This window comes from Xylaria bambusicola (assembly GCF_022495145.1).
Source record: "Xylaria bambusicola strain CBS 139988 unplaced genomic scaffold F5B22scaffold_2, whole genome shotgun sequence".
NCBI lineage: Eukaryota > Fungi > Ascomycota > Sordariomycetes > Xylariales > Xylariaceae > Xylaria > Xylaria bambusicola.
In genome coordinates, this window is record NW_025953555.1 from 1092812 (window position 1) to 1114426 (window position 21615).

Sequence of the window (21615 nt, forward strand, 5' to 3'; positions counted from 1 at the left end):
GGCACTTCTATTTGTTATATCCGATTTCTTCTTTCTCTCCCTTATTCGCTTCCTGAATTTCTCTGATGAGACAGAGTCCGTATTCATATTAATCTAGTCTTAGCTGACGCCTTTTTTCCCACTCCGTAAATCATTTCCATTATCTGGACAAGCTTCCAATGCCACAGGGATTCCTCCAGGTTTATCTATGCTTTATTGCGATAACACATTGCATTGCGACGAGGCTCAATTTTACCACGAGAAACTCGTTCAAGAGTTGATAAGTGGTATAAATAGAGATCAAGGATTTAGGTCAAACAGGTTCGTATAGAATATCCACTAACCTGATTCCCAACTCGAGTAACTGGCTTACTGAGCAGCAGAGGTTGGGAACAGGTCTGCGTTTTTGGCAGCCCACGCCTTAAAGTCAACCTTTTTTGCAGCGGCATCGAAGGCTCCTTTGAGGCCGTATTGCGTCGGAACTCCCTCAATACGGTGAGTTGAGTTGATGTTCTTAACTAGCACGATTTGCCAACAGGTGGCACTGCCTTGACGGGATGCAATGGTGGCAGAGGCCAGGAAATATTCCCAAATCTAGAACACCATGGTTAGTATACAGGTGAAAGTCAAATTGAGATTTTGAGCACACATACGCGGAACCAGCGCTTTCCGTACTTCGCCTCAACTTTGTCGCGGTTGCCCATCCAGTTGCGATACCAGCGCCACAGGGTTGCCGAGTAGTGTACACCAATCGTGTCGAGACTCTTAACCTCAAATCCAGCGCCTTCGAGCTTATCAATAACGAAACCAACGGGAGTAGATGCATCGGCGCCAGGGAAGACATATTTATTCATAAACAAGCCCCAGATCAGATCTTCGTATTGCCAAGATTTGCGCAGACCAGCAATTTGAAGGAAGAAGATACCGTCGTCATCGAGCATGTCGTGAACTTGTTTGAAAAAGGCACCAAGCTTGCGAACACCTACATGCTCAGCCATCTCTAGACAAGTTATCTTTTTATATCCACCCTCGGGGACGGGAGTATCTCGGTAGTCCATACAGAGGACCTTGCTTTGTTCTTCACGGACACCAACGTCACGGAGAGCCTTGTTGCCCCAAGCCGTCTGGTTTCGACCGAGCGTAATGCCGGTGGCGTGCGCACCGTAATTGACGCTGGCGAATCGAGCAAGAGTGCCCCAACCACAGCCAAGATCGAGAAGCGTGTCACCTTTCTTTAGTTCGATCTTTTCGCAGACGATGGCCAATTTGTTATCCTGGAGCTGCTCAAGGGACTCCTCGGTATTGATGTCGCCAATAACCCCAGAAGTGTAGATCATCCGAGGTCCCAGGAACCAACCGTAGAAGTCGTCGCCACGATCATAGTGACCACGGACTTGCTCCTCATCTTATCGAAATTAGCGCCGTTAGCACGACGGAGGTATGAGTTTCTCACCTTGGCCTCGAGAGTGCATGATAACCTCGGGAATCATGCCAAAGACAAAATATTTGCAAAGACTAATGGTAAAACGGAAGCTTGCCCAGTCGTGTCGATACTCTAAGACTTCAAGAACATCGCCATTGAACTCAACATCTCCATCGAAGTACATTTCATAGAAAGTTTCAATGGGAATTTTGTTTTTCCCATGGTATTTGGCCTGATCAGAGGGCTTTTTGAAGGTGAGGTAGTGCTCCACAGATCTGCCAGGGTACTTGGCTTTCTCGTTCTTTCTGGGACTGATGGCTGAGACGGTCAACCAGAACGAGCCTAGAATGGGAATGAAGAGAAGGACGCCAAAGAAAATCGACGTCTTCAGCCCGCCTCCGACCTTCCAGGAGAACCATACCGGAACTCCAATTAGCAAGGAAAATAGCAGCGTATTCGAAAAAGTGTCTGAGCCGGCGGAATCGGCTGGAAGGGGGGCATTTTTGATTGCTGGGTACTATTGGACAAACTCGTCAGTCCAATATTTTCAGAATAGTGCAAGAAGAGGAGACAAGGCCCTGCATACCGACGTAGTCTTCACACCACACTCTTCAACTTTCTCAAATGTGGGCGTCGGGGCCTTGGGAGTCTCGATGAACTCGAACTCGGACTCGCTACCGTTGACACTCTGAGGTTTCGACATGGTGACGACGTGGTGAGGCCAAATCTCGGTGGTCCAGAATCACGACTTCTATATGCCACTCTCAATGGGAGAGGGAAAAGAGAAGAGAGAGAAAGAAAGAGGGCGGGGGATGAAGGACGTTGTGTATCTGGTAGAGCTGCTACCTATCACTAGGTAGTAGACCGCTTCACACTGACGGTGCGCTTTCGATTTGGAGTTCGATTTCCATTGGCCCTTCTGCACAGTAGGTGGGGTTGGCGAGGGTCTGCCCCTGGCTTAGCCTGGACAGCCCTCGACAGCCTCTAAAAAGCAACTTGTTAGGGTCTGCCTCTGCCCTATGCCCAGGGCAGCACTGCCAGGGCAGACCAGGGGTCGCTTTCGGCACTTACAAGTTACAATGTACATCTCTCACACAGGGGTCGTGGTTGTGCATTCTCAATACCTACACTTTCTCTTCTCATTTTTGGTTCGATTCCTCATAGTAGCAAATCCCGCATCAATATGAAAGAAAATCGCTGGAACGGAGTTGCGGTACCGAATCACCTATTGTACGTAGCTGCATACATATAGGTATGTAATCAGTGCTGTCGGTCAAACTTACATAAGAGGCCACCTAGGTTGGCCAAAGGTGATGCCTGGCTTGGCCAAAAGCTTCCCCGAAATGGTAGAAGGTTGGATCTTATCAGCCGGCTATCGGGGGCTATAGATTAACTAGGTACTTGTGATTATATTGTAGAGTTTAGGTGAATGATAACTTTGGCCAACCTAGGTGACCTCCTACATAGATAGTAGGTAGGGCTTTGGAGATCATCACGGTGATTAACTCGATGTTATAGATTTTTCAAAGTCTGTTATCCTGCAGATAGTCACATTGCCACCCTTAGATTACAACGTGTCTTTTTTATCAACTCGAATTTTTGCTACGCATAGCTTTGGACAATAGCAAATCATACTCGCTGTCATAAACCGTCTTCAGCATCGTCAGCAGTTATCCAATACCTACCGGTACCTCCATAGGTACCCACTTAAACTTCCAAAGCCTGCGAAGCCCATACAGCGTAACCTCCTTATGCACTTGCGCGTAACATACCATCATCACTGAAATCTCCTACTGTGTACACTTGGAACTGGCTTTATTCTCCAGAAATACATCCCATACTACAGAATATTGCGGCATGTTCCTTTCATATATAAATTAGGCCCTACAGTATATTTAGTGATGCTCTACAAACGTGGACGTAACTGCTCGTGTGAATATAAGGATTTCAAAATTGTGAGAATGTAGTTCGCAGTTACTCAGTACAATTGACATCGTTGGATGTCGGTCCTGTCAACGACGACCTCGATCGTGAAGATCGCGATGGCGCGCTCTTTGTGGGTACTCGTAACCGTGGTCTCGTCGCTCACGTTCGCGCTCAGTCTTGTAGCTCTCCCGGTAACGTCCATTCCGTTCTTGCTTCTCCTTCTCCCTTGCTCGCTTGTACTCGTCAAGCCGTGGTCGTCGTTCACGATGCCCATGACGTTTAGCCAGCTCTGCCTTCTTGATTTCCTCATCTTCCTTGGAGCCAAGGCCCATCAGATGTGGCCGTCGTTGGACTTCCTTGGGCTTGGAGCCGAACTCTTCTCCTTTCCATCCCATGCCTCGTAGCATTGCGGCGCCAAACTCTCCTTCGGGGATCTCGCTATATTCTTCTATTGTGGAGACTTCTGCTGCCTCCATAATTCTTTTTTGATATGCATCTTGTTCAGAGAACTGAGGCCTACTATTGGTGGCGGAGTCATTGATGACAAGATTTCGTGTGGGCTTTCGCTTTCCTAGCAGAGCATCCATCGCATCTTTCTCAGCATCCTCTGGGGATTCCGTTAGTATTGGTGGTTTATTTGATGAACTTTTCACTTGTTCCTCGGGCGCCTTCTCTGCAGTTGAGGAATCCTCTAGGGACTCCTTCACTGACTGTTTGGTAATGTTCAATCCCCATTTGACATCCTTATCCTGGTCAGCTGGTGCTATCTCCAGACTATGATTCTCCGTAGATAAGGATTGGATAGTAGGAGGGTTTTTTCTTATGGATTTCATCTCGGCTTTCCAGTCTCGGTTCTTCTGGCTCCTAATTACATATTCGTCTTTTTTCCTTTTGTCTGAATGCACATCGCTACTTCTCGACGAGGTATCAGCGTTGAATGTTGTGACAGCTTCAAGTTTGCCCAAGATATCATCCTCATCACCCGAATCTGACTCGTGGTGCAACGCATTGGGTCGTTGACGCTTGCCCAGAGTGGAAGAAAGCTGTGCTTGTCCGCGTCTAATTGCAGCAGTACTCGAAGGTTTGGGTGCTACAGAGGATGAAGCCCCGAACTTGATGGCTATACGAGGTGCCTGTTGTTGGGGCGCGCTCTCGGACATTTCAGCAGTTTGGAATTCGAGTAGGGCGAAGGCAATGTTGTATCCAAAATGTAGGTAGGCAGAGGTGTAGAAATATCTAGGCACTCTATTGTAATATGTAGGTACAATGTCGAGATGGCAAAGTGGCTGTGCTTAAATTTTGTGGCTGGCCACTTACACTACCGACATTAGGTACCTAGTAGGTACCTACATACCTAGATACCTATATCCGTGTACCTATGTAGGTCCTCACATGTAGGTATACTTTGTTACGAAGTGTCAGTGGTACCTACTTGCAAGTACCGACACAGGCAGTTTATATCCCAACGCTCCCAAAGTTTCTTACTCCAATGTCCTCATATTTTCCTACTTGCGTTTCCCATATCTTCACTTCGTCGCAGGGCCTCCACTAAATTCACTACGCAGGTCATGGAGATGAACAAGCGTCAGTCGACCTTTCGACCAAGGCCAGAGGTAATCACAGTATCTACATAATAGGCACCTCGGTATGTAAAGGTAGGTATTCAGTACATAGGGAAGATTGGGGGTCAGTAGGTATTTAAAAGGAACCCTGCGAGAAGCTGTAGGGTGTCACTATCTTTGCTATATTCTGTTGCTGTAAGTACTAAGCCGCTTTCCTCCCACATTCCCACCAGTCTGGAGTATTAATGCCTGCCCTAGGTATTCCGAACCTACTCGGAGCGACTTGACAAAGGCCGACTGGCCTTTGACACTGCCTGATTGTTCGACATAAACCGTTACTTAGCAAGGCTAGTAGGAGCCGTCCTCTAGCACAGGTCCATAGCACAAATCCGGGGATGTCTTAATAGGTACCGCCTTCATTCAGACAAGCTACGCAATACAGACAATATATCAGACAACAAACATGGCCGGCATTCGTAGGGGAGAAAGGCTACGTCTAGAGGCTATGCCACTTCACATCAGGGTAAAATAATAATGCCGGAAAGTAGGAAGAGTGTGAAGTGCGAGTTAAGTTGAGTATAGGATGACAGCAATTTCCTTCTGTGAGAGAAAGGCAGATGGAACCCCTCCCCTCCGCTGGTAGGCGTACTAACAGTGCCTCCCGATCTATCTACCCTAGGTAGGTAGGTAGGTATTGAAATGGCTTGAACCCCCCTCAATCCACTCAGCCCGCCACCATCTTTCAGTGTACCAACCCCTGGACAATGCGCTATCTACGGTCTGCTTTAGAGGACAGACAACCCGAAGCCTGGGCCAGATAACTCCATAGGTAGTGAAGTGCATCTGTAAAAAATTCATACATCCCATCAGTCTCAACCTACGCGATTCTTCAATCAATCAACACAACATAACGCCGGCATCTCCATCACCTGGAACGGGTCTAGTCATCTCAGGGTGACTTATTGAGTTCTAGGCCACATCCGTTTTGATGCAAAACGGATGTTGTCGCTGTCTATGCTATGACTGAGGTTGTGCCCGCCGACCGCACCAGGCTTCTGCAATCAAAGCGGGCAGAATGCAGGTAAGGTGTTTTTCACGCGATAGAGCTTGTCTTTCCGATTCGAATGATACCATTTATGGCGTGCTGACCCTTTCTAGTGCAATTGCACGGTCGCGCAAAAGGAAGCTCTGCATCCTCTATGAGGTGACGGTTAGCCCCGACGCCCTCCCCAGGCGCAGCTTCAACCATGTCGACGCGTATGAATGTACGCCAGCCGAGAAACAGTTCCTCGATGGTTGCGACATCCTGCAGTATGTGCCCTTAACATTAATCTGCATTTTTATGGGATTTCTTGTACTACACCATGCCTCAGCATACATTGCGAATTGAGCTTCTAAGTGCTAACACTCCCCTTCCAGGGGACGCACCCTCAACGAGTTGAACATCCCTACACGGCCTAGGGTAACTGCTCTCTATGCTCAGTATTTTCCTTCCCAGAATGCGCCCAGTGTTCCAAACGAGATTATTACAAGCGCGAAGCGGCCTATTAGCATTCCTCCTAGCAGTGGTGTTCAGCAGTCAGCTCTCTCTCCAACAAATCTATCAACACCACCATCGTTGCCAATAGCTAATGAGGCACAACCGAGACCGATTCCCCGGGCAGTCGCCGCCTCTGGATCAACAAAACCCTTGCATCAAGCCAGCTTCACTAACCTGCCTAACAATGTTCGCATCACAGGGCCAGTTACGCCGAATGTCGCGTCGACCCCGACGGCTGGGAGCGCGGTCGACAAAAAGCTGCAGGCACAAGCAACACCGTTCAAAGTTGCGCTCACAATGCAAGATGGAATCTCTCAACCCAACAGGTCAATACCGAAGAGCATCACATTGCCGACTAGCACACCGAATCCTTCGCTACAATCCGACGGCTCTTTTCGACCGTCTCCAGTGTTGCAGTCCATGCAAGACCCACCGAGGGTAAAGCAACATCCAGACCAACCACCAATTCCATCTATGCCTACTCAAGCAGATGTATCGGTACCTAATGGCACAGTCCCCGGCGCATCTCTTCAACCTCAGCCTTCTCCCGAGATCCGTCAGCGTTCATTGTCGCCCGCTTCGACACCAACCGCACCCATCACAACTATCCCCAACATATCAACTACTGCAAACTCGAGTGACAATCGTAGGATACACACAGGGGTAGAGAATGGCATTGCCAGCAAAGAACGAAATGGGCGCACATCCGAAGGCCACTTATTAACTAATACCCAACCAGCCCAATCAGAAATTCATTCAGCTCATCCTACTGGGTCGCAAAGCATTGGCGCGCAAGTTGAAGCCCAGTTAGTACGCGATTCAGCTGGTAATCCAGCTGCTAGCCCTATGAATCGCTCTATCTCGGCGGTCGAAGACAAGGGTGCTCAGGTACAATCAATACCGCCCTTCCCGCCTGATACCCATCCTGTTGTTCTCAGGATAGGCCAGGATATATCAGGGATACCTAAGGCTGAACCCTCAGATAATCCCCCTAGTGGCCCACAAAAAGTCGAGGTTGGATTGGGACACATGCCGCAGCGGCAAGAGAACGCCGCCGACGACAAGGCTTTCGGACATAAGGAAATCGCTGGTGTAGATGATGGCGCAGAAAATAATATCGACGATCGTACAAGGGGAGAGCAGATTGGTTCTTCGAATATGCAACAGCCTACGCCTGCTGCATCAACGTCTATTCCCACGCCAGTAGAGACCCAGCCCCGTCCGCAAGATGTTGTTGGTGTGACAGATGTTGCACTTCAAAAGCCAGTCGCTGAGATCTTGGGAGAACGACCGCAACCTATATCAGATTTGCTATCTCCAGATGATTCTCAAGTCACTCACTCTATGCCTATAACTCCGACTTCCCAGTCTTCTAAGGCGCACCCCCAGAGTCTGATCAATAAAAGGAAGATGAGGGAGAAGAGTAGACTTGCGACTGTGGTGTTTGGTAAACAAGTTCCTCAAGCTTCGAAATTCTCCCAGTCTTTAGTGCAGGGTCGTGCGAAACCTGATCAACTTCCGAGCGATGACTATTATACCACTCTATTTGTAAATGGATTTGCGGCCGGACCTAGCTGGATGAAGCCACTTGATCAATTGTTGCACCAGGCACACAAGACCGTTTCAACACCTGATTCCTATACACATATCCTAGACAATCAAGCTTGTCGAATTCTGCGCCGAGTGTATCAACTACAGCACACTGATAAATGGTCTCTGCGACAACCTAAGCGCTGCCCAGAGCCAACACGGCAGGTTTGTCACTGGGATATAATGTTACAAGAAATGAAATGGATGCGAACCGATTTTCGAGAAGAACGTAAGTGGAAGATGGCAGCTGCAAGTAACATGGCGCACGCCTGCGCGGAATGGGTCGCTGCTTCGGATGAAGAGAGAAGGGCACTTCAAGTAAATGCGGTAATTCCGCGTCGAGTGACAAAGCATGCTGATGATACCTTGATGACTGACGCTCCATCGTCTCAATGCCCGGAAAATCATCCGACTCCTGACCTTATTCCTTCTGGGGGTACTGATTCGCCATTGGAACCCGACGATGAGTTGGATGATGGTTTCTCAAACACGATAGCGCCATCTGCTATTTTCGCACTTCAGGACGATGACATAGTCTTCTCTTTACAGCCGTCTGCTGCGACTGATCGGTTGCTAGAGGAGCTTCCTATGTATGGGGCTCCTCTGAAAGTACCCAAATCTGATTTGATCGCCCCAGAATACGATCCAGACGCCTCATGGAAGAGGCCTGCACTTCCGTTGAGTAGGTTCGTTGAAGGTCAAATGGAATTGACATCAAATGAGCCCCCAAAGAAAAGGAGCCGTTTTCAGCATGCCCAAGAAGATGCGGACGATATAAAGCCCCCCCAACTGCTGCCGGAAAACCCTGGGGTTGCGCTTTTCCGCCCAGAGAACAAGACCATCAAAGACAGGCTTCATGCAGGCCATCAGTTCCGCCCCCCTAGCGATAATATGCCCTTTCAGGCCTTTTACGAATCACGCAGCTCCTCCCAATGGACCCAAGCCGAAGACGATGAGTTGAAAAGCTTAGTGCGAGAGTATTCTTACAATTGGAGCCTAATATTTGGCATCTTGTCGGCCAAGTCCATGTATGTGTCAGGTGCAGACCGTCGTACTCCTTGGGAATGCTTTGAGCGCTGGGTTATGCTTGAAGGTCTCCCTAATGACATGCAAAAAACCCAATATTTCAAGTTGTGGCAAAGTAGGATTGAGCAAGCTCAACAACACATACGCCAACAAAACCTCGCAGTGGCACAGCAGCAGCAAGCACAGCAACAACAGGCACAACAGCAAGGCCAAGGACAACAATCACAGCAGACACAACCTCCTTCGCAAGCAACTCCAAATGGCCCCAGTACACCTCTTCCCCGCCGTCGCCACTCCTTGCCCGTGAAAGTAGAACGACGGCGTAATCAGAAGCACCTCACCATGATTGATGCTATGAGAAAGCTAGCCAAGAAGCGAGAAACTGCAGCTCAAAAACAACAGCAAGCTGCTCAGTTGGCTGCTGCGAGAAAACCAGCCGACGTCGCTCAACCCAAAGCACCAACGAAGACACCGAGAGAGTACAGTATCATGCGATGGGAGCGGGATCAAGCGATGGCCGAAAGATTGGCGGAAAGGATGGCTCAGCAGCAACGCCACGAGGCACAGCGCAGAGTACGAGCCGGCACCAACGCTCCTCCAATTAAGGCTAACGTCCCGTCACAGGCCGTGATTCAAAGAGCTCAGCAAAATCAACACAATCATATGACTGCGACTACTCAGCCTGCAGGTCAACTTCCACAGGCTGCACAGCAGATGGCTGCCTCACATCCCCATGCTGGAATGACGCGAATGAATAACTCGAACCACACTGTTGCTAATGGCCAGCCCCGTCCTCGCATGCCCATACCTATGGTCTCGACCCCAACCGGAAATGAACACCAAAATCATCTACCTGGAGCTCTCGTCCCTCCGCAAATGAATGGCTCTCCACAAATACAGATGCCTGTCGTCAATGGACAAGCACAAATGTCCATGCCCGGTACGGCGCATAACATGCACATGTTACTCCAAGCTCGGCGAATTTCAGAGCAACAACGGCAGATGAGGCAGCACCAACAACAACAACATCAGCAGCAGCCTCAGCAGCAGCACCACCACCACCAGCAACAGCAGCAACAACCTCAGCAGGCTCAACCTCATCCTCAGCAGCACGTACACCCACATCCGCAACAACAGTCACTGGCACAGCAACAAGCGCAGCAACACGCAAGTCAGCAAGCAAACCCACCTCTACAAAATTCGCCCCCAGCTATGCGTGCTGCTGCTATTAACGGCATAAATCAGAAGAATTATCTAAATAACGCTCAAGTGCAAGCTATGATGGCGTCGTTCAATGCGACGAACGGATCAGGTTTATCAACCCCTCCAACAACTGGGTTCAACGTCACCCCCGGACAGTCGGGATCACCACGGCCAAACCTCATTATACCCCCGCAACAGCATCAAACTTATCTCTCGCAGCTTCAGCAAATAGAAAGCCAAATACGATCAAGCCATCCGGAGACGCCACAGGACCGGATAAGAGAAATGGCAAAAACGTACCTGCAGAATCGACATAATAGCATCGCACAATCTGCGATAAATGCCGCCGCCGGCAGCCCAGGGCAAGCGGCCGCTGCTAATGGCCCGCATCAGTATGCTCAACTCCTTCGGGCCCAACAACAGCAACAGGCGGCGGCAGCAGCGGCTCAGGCTCAGGCTCAGGCACAGGCTCAAATCCAAGCACAAGCACAACAGGGACCGATCCCTCAACCGAATGCTCAACATCACCGAAACTCAAGTGGCAGCGCAACACCTACCCCATCAAGTATAAAGCCGTAGTGAACCCTAACGCCGGAAGCTCTTTTACAATAATAAACTGGCGCCAGGCATAGTGTTATCGATTTTATTCATTCATGTAGCATATAATGGAGATTGGCGTTGTGTCTTGCCCTGGTTTGAGTAGACTCATGGCAATATGCGCCACGATTGGAGATAATCATCCCGATCCACCCTGGCTTGCCACTGCAGGTTCAAGTAACGTGAGACGACGATACGTTAATAGAAAGAAAGTTAATATGAAGTCTATGTACTCATCAACATTGCTTATTAAACATTCTGAAGTGCTGTGACTGTTGTATAGATGTAACCGTGAACATGCCTACCTACATGTACTTAGGTACATTCATAGAGAGCAAGCCTTAGGTGAGGTGTTGAATAAAACAACATGTGCTAATCGATAAGGAGGATCCAGTTTATTTTTTGCTTTACGCTGCTGAACAGGCGCTCCCAGTCCTTCAACTCAACATGATGTGCCAACCTACTTTAACTTCGCTTGTCGTTGCGAGCACTAAATTCTAATAGGCAGCATGGGTAAACGCAAGAGGGCCCTCGCCTCGGATGGCAGCAACGTCAAGGAGGGCACTCTCACCAAAAGGACCAAGCCTTCAGATGATGCGCCTTCCATAGCACCTATAATCATTCAGATCATAACCGGTTCCTACGATCGCGTTCTTCATGGTTTGACGGCCACGATCTCTCCCGACGACCAGGTCGAGTTCGCCGATACCTTCCTTTTCAACGCCCACAGCTCGGCGATACGATGCTTAGCAGTCTCCCCCCCTTCAGTCCCAGAGCCTGGGAAGATCCAGAAGGTCATGTTGGCGTCGGGCAGCAGTGACGAGAGAATCAATGTCTACCATATTTCCGCGCATCCTCCCAGACGAAAAACCAAAGATCTCCTATCATCCATCGCCCCACGAAAAATCCTTGAGAACCCTAAAAATCGTGAACTCGGCACTTTACTACACCATTCATCTACGATCACCAGTCTCTCCTTCCCCACCAGATCCAAGCTCATATCAGCATCAGAAGATTCGTCGATAGCTGTAACACGAACACGTGACTGGTCTTTACTATCTACCATCAAGGTACCAAAACCCAAACCACAGGGACGACCAAGCGGCGACACGGCGGCATTGGATGGGACACCCGCTGGTGTTAACGACTTTGCTGTTCACCCTAGCATGAAGCTCATGATCAGTGTGAGTAGGGGGGAGAAGTGTATGCGTCTTTGGAATCTGATGACAGCTAAGAAGGCTGGTGTTCTAAACTTTACCCGGGACATGCTACAGCAAGCCGGTGAAACCAAACATTCACCAGGCGAAGGTAGGAAGGTTGTCTGGGGTGCGACTGAAGAGGGTGATGAGTTCTGCGTGGGATTCGACCGAGATCTCATCGTATTTGGTATGGACAGTACACCCAGATGCAGAGTAATGCCAGAACCCAGGAGAAAAATACACGAGTTTTGCTATGTATCAACGGACTCGAAAACCGAATCTTCACTGCTCGCCGTCTCCACAGAGGATGGAAAAATTTTGTTTTTCTCGACAAGCAGCAAGGATTTGTCAGCAGAAGCGCCACATATGGACAAAGAGGCCGGGAAGCTACCAGTAGCCAAGCTTATAGCGCAAGTTGGCGGGAAAGAAGTCGGTGTTACTGGCCGAATTAAAGATTTCTCTATATGCAAAGTAGCAAGCCAGCAAGGCGATAGCTTCCTCATCGCTGCGGGCAGCAGCGATGGCAAGATCCGGCTCTTTATGCTACCAGCTAAGGATCTCACAGACGCAAGAAGCATGAAGTCTGCCAAACAAATTGGCAGGCTTTTGGGAACTTATGAAACACAAAACCGCATTACGTGTTTGAGTGCATTTGTCATGATAACCCGCGAAGAAGGGGCAGAGGACAGTGATGAGTTCGATGACGAGGAATTAGATAATATTGAAGATGACGATGACGAGGAAAGCGGCGAGAATGAGGATAGTGAGGGTGAAGATGAGGACGAGGAATGATAAGGAAAGCCAGATAAGGATCACATGGATGAAGTATAGTTATTTTGGTTCCTGGTCCGTGTTAGATGACTCGTAGATTCAGGTACACAAACCAATGGTCACAGTACAATGCATTGTAAACCTTCACATTCGGCTTAAAGATCTACTTCATCTTTATCCAATATACATAGAACAAACGATCAACGATGCTTAGCAGGCCGATGTACGAAGTATGCAGGATCCGGTATCTTTAGCTCAGCCTAGGTAGTTGGGGAAAGTAGTTGGTGGAGCTTTGGAGGAGTGCCCGTAGCCTAGATTTACAGCTGAAGAACTAAGAAATTTGTTGACACCGACGATGTGGTTCTTCCATGCATTGCTGACGCGCAACGGCCACATACCGTCTAGACCTTGGACGGTTGCTGGCATGAGCAGCCAATGACGGACCAGAGCAATCTCAGATTGTACACTATTTACACGCTACTATGTGGCCTTAATATCTAGAGTGTGATGTCGGCCAGACTGAGCTTCTCCTCATTGCTTTAATTAGTTGCTGACCTGCATGTCCTGGTAGTTGGTTGCCTCGGGAGATCTCGACCTCGTCTATTTGTCTATCAAGCGCATTTTGGTAGTGTTTCGCTTATGTCAATCAGCATTATCGTTCCTATTTCCCAGCGCGAGGCGACAGCTCATACAGCAGATAGGATACCTAGGACAGGACAGGATAGGATACAGGGGGGGAGACGCCCAGGACAAAGCAACCTTCTCTGAGAAGCCAAACAAAACATACCAGGTACGCGCATACGAAGTAAGGAGGTATTGAAAGTTGCATTACCGTACCTACTCCATGGGAACATGGAGTGTGGGGTAATAACAAATCAGAGAGCGGGACAGCGAAGCTGCATCTGCATGGCTGGCCTCATCTCGTAGATGGCCGTTTCTAACCACATCTGTCCGACCAGATCCGACCAATGTGAATCTCGTCAAGCTTATCCAGGCGAGCCAGGTAGCCCGCAGGAACCATTATTGCGGTCGTGGGTGTACACGTGCGCATCTGAATCATCGCTTTCCCCGCCTCGCCCCGCGAGAGGCACTGGAGTTCAGAATCGAATCCCAGCATGATCTCGATCCTAGCGCTTGGAGACAGACCACCTGAGCATCCAGGTAAGGACAAGTTGCATTGACAAGTCACTCGCCAGGGTATGTTCGACAGGCTCGACAGGGCTCTGCACGACATTAATGTGCCATAAAGCAGCAGACAGTGCTGTACGTCACTTGCCATGATCGGTTCTCCATTGGTTTGCGCGAACCCCAGATTCTGCTAAAGGATCGATAACCCTGGGCGCTCTCCAACGACGTGATACTTTGTAATGCGAAACATAGGTACTGTAACATACGGTACACACATACCTAATGCACTGCAGAGTTTGACTACCGGTACCGTATTTTCCGACTGAACCTGGCATAAGTAAATCACGGTTTGAAACAAGACATGCTCCTTTGAGACACACATACAATAATCAATCAGCTCTAAGCCTGCGCATCCTTCCCACCGCCGCACGGAGTTGTGCAATTTGCACATCTCGACCAGAGCTCAACTCTCGGGGACACAGCGCTTGATGCCGAAGGGTATCTATCCATGCTAAGTGCATTTGACGGCCCGGACTCCACCGTGAGCGTCGATCTCGGGAGCAGAACTGTCCGCCGGCCGCTACGTTTTCACCTACTAGCAGAGGACTACAGTAGGTTTGCATGCGTGCGTACTATGTACGTACCGTAGTAGGTTCCTGACCATCACATTTTGTACATGTTCGCGGTCGAGATGGCATTACGGAGTCTCGGCTGGTTAACCACCCAATTGCAAAGCCCCCGGAAGGAACTCCACAGGTGTGCAAGGTCGGTTCCAGAGTTGAAGGGCCGCGTCGACAGGGTCACAGCCCTGTTGCGCACACATGAGCCAAGGCGCCAATCACTGCGCCAGACCGAGGCTGGCATTGTTAACAAGTACCTACTAGGTATATCAACGCCACATGTAGTGTACTATAGCTAGGTACCTCTGCCTACCGGCGTCTACCGGTTCGCAACAATGGTCAGAAAGTCCAGACACTGACACCACCTACAGACCACAGTTACTTATGTACTACCTAGTAGGTCGGTGGTCCCGTGGGTAGGTACATTACATACCTGCCTCAGTAAGGTACATACTTATGTAGGCACATAAGTAGGCTCAGGTATGCGGAGGATCGGACACTCGGGTCTTCCTAGGTACCTTTCCCCTCTCTTTTCAAGGTTCCTCCCTAGGTACTCTATGTGAGACCCACTGTACGTAGCCTAGGTATACAGTCTCCCACAGTGGTCCTTGGCAGACCCCGAGACTTAGACTCCTACAACTTCACCCACAATACAGATCAATTGAGCCCACACTACCATCACACTCTAGGTACGGTAGGTAGGTAGCTAAGTAATAAGTCTGCGATTTGATTTCCAATACCCTGTTGCCAAAGTCGTCATTGCGGCGCAAGGACCTATTACATCGCCTACATTACTTACATTCTTTAGGTTCTGATCTGCATGCCTATCCCCGCCTGCAGGTGTCTCGTACTCTGGAACATCGGTCCTACCCTGTCTTTAGCTGCGCAGATTACGGCCATACTTATGTGCTGCTCCTATCCATTGCTGACCATTGCCTTCCTCAATTTTCCTGGATATATTGACGAGACAGCATTGCAACTAAACACTCGATCTGCTCCCCTTCCTCTTACTCCTTCTTGCTCGGAATCGTAACCTAGCCCTCCTGTGTATTGCTCGGTTATGCCTAAGCCTTGAAATCGTATCTTTCGATCTGTTGATAGATTACTCAAGTACTCATCGTCGAATTCTCTCCTACCTCCCTTGTACAACATCGAATACCCGTCCCTGTCCTATCTAAAACCAGCAACTGCCTTTCATAGGTTCCGATTCACCTATCAGTACCACTTTCAAGACGTCAATTGCGCCTTGAACTCTAGCAGCCATGACTGATACACCTAACGGACCACCATTATTGCGGCCTGTCCCAATACGACCCTTCAACATCAACCCTAGATCGCCAACGCCGCCAGCGGACGACTCATTGTCTCAGACTCCTCTTAGTGGTTCGTCACTGAACCTGGACTGGCTAAATATCAAATTGCTCAATTCGAGGAATCGCTTCCGATCCGAGTCGTCGACCAGTCTGAGCCGCGTTCAGTCTGTCAAGAATCTCACTTCGTCAACATTGATGGGTATATATGAGCCAACAACCTATGACAATGGTAGGTACACACCTGGCAACGAGCTACAAACACCTTGGGGAACAGGTGCAGAGACGCCTGCCCGGATCTTGAGTATGGATGAGCCTGTCTCCACGATGCAGAAGGACCGCCTATACGCGGCACGAAGACGTTCCTCAGCGCAGCATTCAGCGCCTGCACCACCATTGTCCACCACAACCTCCCTGTTCTACTCCGGTTTGAGAGCATTGCTGTTGTCAGGCCTTGGTGTTCTATACGGAATTGGGGTGTCAACAGTGCGAGGTGATCGTTCAACACCAGCATTTCGCATGGAGCACGTGAAAAATACATCGCGCTACGGCTGGTGCTATATGGCGTTCTGGGGTGCGTGTGGGCTAATCCTGGGTTGTTTATTACCCTATGTCGACGGTTTATGGGAGCGTTCTATGGGAGACGTAGACGACGGGGAAGTTATCGAGACAGAAAGCGACGGCAGCAAGAACTTGCGCCGAAAAACAGACTGGGCGCTGGCTGTTCGGGGCATAGGGATTTTCATCGGAATAGCATATGCGATTGTAAGTTTTTCCTTTAGTTTCCCCCAACTAATGCTGGTACTGTTGGTGAGTATAAACCTGTGAAAATCGTACGATTACTAACTATTTGTTCCGCAGCGCAAACTTCAATGGGACTCGACCCTCCAGCTTTCGCTATGCCTCGCCCTCGTCAATCCTGCTTTGTGGTTCTTGATCGACGGCTCAATACCGGGCTTCATTGTCTCAACCGCCGTTGGAATCACTGGCTCGGCCTTGCTGACCGGTTTTCAACCTGATATGGTACCTGTACCAGCGATGCTCTCTACATCTGCTCATGGTGGACTCTATTCATTACATCCCAATGCTTCAGCTCACTACGCTGGTGCTGAACCAATGTTTGGCGGGTTGGCAAACCAGCAGACCTTTGCGATGGGTATTTGGACTTTGAACGTACTTTTCTGCTGCTGTGTCGTCTTCGGTAACGTTGGCCGATGGCTCGCAATCAACAAGTACGGTTCGGCCCATGTGTCATTAAGCAAGTAGAGTTCGAGGAACGGCCCAGAAAAAGACAGGGCAGAAAAGAACAAAGAAAAGCAAAGTAAACAGATGCCAGAAAGGCTCGGCTTTCAGCTTTGGATGTATTCACATATCATGACTTATGAGCGCGCCACTTTATTTTGGGATAGTTAGCACGGTTTTCATTTGGTTTGGTTAGGGGGCTTGAAAATTGGCAGCGGGTGACTTGGAAATATTCGATGGCATCGGCACTGGAACGGAGTGGGTTATTCACCTGTTTACTATGTGTACATATAACATGGGTAGTTCTGACAAACCTGGTGGTGCTCTCAATGGCATCTACACCTTCTTTCCCATTACATGTTTTCATATTTCACCAACATAACCACAATTGTTATCGCCTTGACAAATATTGATATCTGCGTATTCCCTCCAGATTGAATTTCGCCACATTAAATAGGCCGGCCGTCTTTTCGTCTTGGATCTGTGCAAGGCAAGTAACTGACTCTAGCATCCATGCCACTTAGGCTAGGTGGCAGCGAACAGCATGCTATCAAAAAACAGAGAGAAAGCAAGTTCAAGATACTAGGGTTGGGATTTAGCTTACTCTCAACACAGAGACTACTCACCATTGTTTACACTTCTCGAACGATACTCGACTGATATTCGATTTACATTAGCGTAGGTACAGTACGTGTGCGGCGCGCCTAGCTGCATAAAGCTTTAGATCTAGCGAGGCGGATTCGTCGTCTTTGAAGTTCCAGAGTGCACTTGTACTCTGTTGTGGGAAATTCTCTGCTATTACAACAATAGATTGTAGATGGCCATATCCAGCCCAAATCCTTTGGTTACCTTTGATTTCATCTCGCAGTCTTCAGATGGGTTCCGACCAGCGTAAGTATCTATAGTATATCATCACACGATTGAGCCCCGTATTCTCAATGATATCGTCCACTGATTTGGTCCCTCTAGGCCAAAGTCCTCACAATCTAGACGGACCCCTGCCCTGAACCCTTGTGGAGAAGAGTCAAGCCGTCCGACGTCACCTACATTTGACGGAGGCTCCATCTGACCTCCATCTGACCCCCAGCTGCAACACCTGTTGTCCCATCTCGCCCATGTCCCACAGGCGTCATACCGACCTTGTCGATCTAGATTAAGCAGGTAGCACCTCGTGCAAGTCGTCGCGTCGCCCAATATGTACGATAAGTACCGAGAGATCACCCATCCTGCTACCTGGTGCCTATGCATGTACCTACCTGTCTTATGTCCATAATGTACGTACGGGTCATATGGTACCGTCAGGATGTAGTCGGTCGGTTAGTTAGTGTCGTATCGTGTAGGAGTACATGGCAGGTTGGTGGTTCCACTGCGCGCCACTCCCTTCTCCATCATAGATACAGACAGGCCAAGCAAAGTAGGTAAGTACCCTGACGATGTGATATGTATGATGACTCCTACATCTTTCCATGTCTCTGCTGCACTGCTCCTTTCTCCCTTTAACAATGCAAATATCCATGATCTGGGCTCAAGGCGGGTATCACTTCTAGGAGGCGCCTCAACTTCACCTTGCTCTACTCTATCAACCTATTATTCACATGAACAATGCTGCGAGCTGTGAGCCATCATACGTGAGACGGGGCTTTACACTATCGGTTGACATCGACTAACTACATAGTTCACCACGGGTATCTGCCTTAAAAGAAACCGCTTACCCATAGCAATTTCCTACCTAGTCACTCACTTGTCTGTATGATTTCGTATTTTCATGTCCTCTATTCAAGCAAATGCGTCACAACAGAGTCCCTCGCCGGAACTACATCCGATATCGCCCTCCCATCGTGAGGATAACACCATCATCTCCAACCCCACCAGCATAGAGCGGCCTGATACTTCAACCGGCGCCCTTCTTGATGCCGTTAAGGACGCTCGGCAGATAGTTCGTTTAATCCAGTGCCAGACATGTCACAAGATCCTACAGAACCCCATAACACTACCATGTGGTCATAGTATCTGTAGGACTTGCCTTCCTGAAACCCGGCCGCGGGCCAATATCTCCTATCCAGCAACAGAGAGCCGGCTCCATGGTTTTGATTGTCCATTTACAGACTGTGGCAAGGAACACGCCGCTGCTGATTGTGCTCTTGATGTTACGCTGAATAAAGTCCTCGCCACCGTCACAGCAACCGTCGCGACGTATCGGTCTGCTACTCAGCTACCTGAGTGTTCTATCCACATTACCGTCTGTGATCAGTGGAATGTCGCTGGAATACCCTCGCTGGAGGACAAGCAGCCCGAGTCGAGGGTTTTGAGCGGCGGCCGAATCATTGCAGCATACACATTGGCAGAGCTTGGCAAGCTGGATTACAGCAATGAAGTGTCATATTCACCCGTGGGCGCTAAAGGCGACGAGACAAATCTACATGACGCTGAATTCTTCCTAAATATGAAGGAGGTGGTGAAGGCCGAGATGGACTGTCAGGTTTGCTATGCTCTCTTCCTGGACCCGATGACCACGACATGCGGGCACACATATTGCCGGACATGCATCCACCGAATTTTGGACCACTCAAATTTATGTCCGATATGTAGACGCGCCATTTCCATCCACGCTCCAGCCAGCCCACGCACTGCCCCCTCGAATAGACGCCTTGTATCAATGATCAATGGCTTCTGGGCGGACCTCGTCGCACTTCGGATTCAAGCCTATAGGCTGGAGCAGCAAGCGAACCATGAAGGGTTCGACGTTCCTATTTTCGTCTGCACACTCTCATTCCCATTCATGCCGCTTTTTCTCCACGTATTTGAGCCACGATATAGGCTTATGATCCGGCGAGCCGTTGAAGGTGACCGGACGTTTGGCATGGTGCTGGGAAGGTCTGGGGAACCTGGCTTTACGGAGCTTGGTGTTCTTTTGCGAATAGTGAACATTGAGTTCTTCCCCGATGGCCGTTGTCTACTGGAGACAGTGGGTGTTTCAAGATTCAGAATTGCACGACACGGTTTTTTGGATGGCTATGTCGTTGCCAGCATTGAGAAAGTTGATGATATCAGCTTAGCCGAGGAAGAAACGCTCGAAGCATCTGAACTCAGCCGCGAAGATGACATTACCGTTCTGGAATTTCGTCACCCAGAATTAGAACGGTCAGAAACGGAACCCTCTTCGACAGATCAGACCCCTTCTAACCCTCTTCGAGAAGTTGACCCGGACATAATGTCGACTAGGGATTTGGTAAACTTTGGTGCCGAGTTTGTGAGGAGAATGCAGGGTGAGAGTGTACACTGGTTAACGGCTCGGATTCTGGCTATATATGGCGAATGTCCGGACGATCCTGCTGTCTTCCCCTGGTGGTTCGCATGTGTTTTCCCTGTGAGCGATGCAGAAAAGTACAGACTATTAGGAACTTCAAGCGTACGCGAGCGCCTCAAAATCTCTTACCGATGGATTGTGGAATGGGAAACCAGTAGAGTCAGTACATTTTCAATTCGTTCTAATATACTGCCTATGTCGCACTAAGTGCCCAGACACGAGACAAACTCTACTCCTATATCTCACCCCTAAAGAAGTCATGCTAACTTATGCGATTAGTGGTTAGTATATTGATCTCCCTTAATATGTGAATCTTTTCACCCTTATTCGAATCTTCCTTCTCTTCCTGCTTAAAATTCAACCCTCACTTTTCTCATCCCCTTTCAGACGCTTTTTAGCGTCTCAATGCACTCAAGACCCTTAGCTCCACACGCTGAACATCACATACAGAAGGGACATGTGTTGACGGAATTATCACGTTTTGCAGGCGACTCTCCAACTGTCTAGTCATCTGATAGACTTCGACGGCTATAGTAATAATCTTGAACCTGGCGAGACGATATATCACGACGGTTACGGTATCGCATAAGCATGGATGAATTTTCTGGTTAGATATATATTCAAGTGATTCTTCCCATGGAGTTCGGATAGTGTTTTTGATTGTCGTCGTCATAGTCATTGTCAGGAGCATGCATTTCAGCTATCATACAAGTGATACCATCATGGCGATTGCTTTTCCTTGTCTTATAGATACTATTCCACTACCGTCAACATATAGAATAGGGGAAATGCCAATGTAAATGTCACTGATTATTCTTTTCTACCGTAATGTCGGATTAAGTACATAGCCATAATGTTAGCAAACAATTGCGATCTTGAAATTTTGATTGCTTGGTACTGATGATACAAGGCTTTGCGAAATAACCATTAATCCGCTTTTACCAAACTGCCTCGTAAGCTCGCCCACCGGGTCCTGGAGTACTTTTCATTGCCACTGAACAAGAGACAGGATAATGGATCGAACTGCGCAGGTTGAAAATGCCTTCTCCAAGCTTTTCCTTTGCACGAAACTTATAGCGCAACCTAACATAGGAAAGCTAATTGCACAGCTCTAATTTTTATGACAAAAAGGGTTATCAAGCAGAAAAGTCTACGCAGCTACGTAAATCGCAGAGCGACGATATTTAGTGCG

The 21615-nt window shown here is 48.9% G+C and overlaps 6 protein-coding genes across 6 annotated transcripts; 4 read left to right on the plus strand and 2 right to left on the minus strand.

The window, feature by feature from the left end:
- Positions 1 to 217: 217 nt before the first annotated feature.
- Positions 218 to 2301, minus strand: F5B22DRAFT_159075 (S-adenosyl-L-methionine-dependent methyltransferase). The gene is made up of 4 exons (XM_047969225.1): positions 1989 to 2301; positions 1433 to 1919; positions 633 to 1384; positions 218 to 573 (listed from the first exon to the last, which is right to left on the minus strand). The coding sequence occupies exons 1-4, from the start codon at positions 2103 to 2105 to the stop codon at positions 349 to 351; spliced, it is 1581 nt and encodes a 526-aa protein (XP_047835824.1). The 5' UTR covers positions 2106 to 2301; the 3' UTR covers positions 218 to 348.
- A 580-nt stretch (positions 2302 to 2881) lies between these two features.
- F5B22DRAFT_585847 (DExH-box splicing factor binding site-domain-containing protein) lies at positions 2882 to 4603 on the minus strand. Its single transcript, XM_047973523.1, has one exon. The coding sequence runs from the start codon at positions 4486 to 4488 to the stop codon at positions 3415 to 3417; it is 1074 nt and encodes a 357-aa protein (XP_047835825.1). The 5' UTR covers positions 4489 to 4603; the 3' UTR covers positions 2882 to 3414.
- An 864-nt stretch (positions 4604 to 5467) lies between these two features.
- Positions 5468 to 11230, plus strand: F5B22DRAFT_159099 (uncharacterized protein). Its single transcript, XM_047969226.1, has 3 exons — positions 5468 to 5971; positions 6049 to 6201; positions 6310 to 11230. Exons 1-3 carry the CDS (start codon positions 5910 to 5912, stop codon positions 10826 to 10828), a joined length of 4734 nt encoding a protein of 1577 aa, XP_047835826.1. The 5' UTR covers positions 5468 to 5909; the 3' UTR covers positions 10829 to 11230.
- Positions 11231 to 11246: 16 nt separating this feature from the next.
- F5B22DRAFT_585852 (WD domain-containing protein) lies at positions 11247 to 13167 on the plus strand. The gene has a single exon (XM_047973524.1). It carries the CDS (start codon positions 11356 to 11358, stop codon positions 12835 to 12837), a length of 1482 nt encoding a protein of 493 aa, XP_047835827.1. The 5' UTR covers positions 11247 to 11355; the 3' UTR covers positions 12838 to 13167.
- Positions 13168 to 15712: 2545 nt separating this feature from the next.
- On the plus strand, positions 15713 to 17246 carry F5B22DRAFT_159157 (uncharacterized protein). Its single transcript, XM_047969227.1, has 2 exons — positions 15713 to 16639; positions 16736 to 17246. Exons 1-2 carry the CDS (start codon positions 15827 to 15829, stop codon positions 17138 to 17140), a joined length of 1218 nt encoding a protein of 405 aa, XP_047835828.1. The 5' UTR covers positions 15713 to 15826; the 3' UTR covers positions 17141 to 17246.
- Positions 17247 to 18582: 1336 nt separating this feature from the next.
- F5B22DRAFT_632943 (ATP-dependent protease La domain-containing protein) lies at positions 18583 to 21611 on the plus strand (the record flags this gene model as incomplete). Its single annotated transcript, XM_047976768.1, has 3 exons — positions 18583 to 18650; positions 18917 to 20582; positions 21555 to 21611. The coding sequence occupies 3 exons, from the start codon at positions 18583 to 18585 to the stop codon at positions 21609 to 21611; spliced, it is 1791 nt and encodes a 596-aa protein (XP_047835829.1).
- Positions 21612 to 21615: the final 4 nt, after the last annotated feature.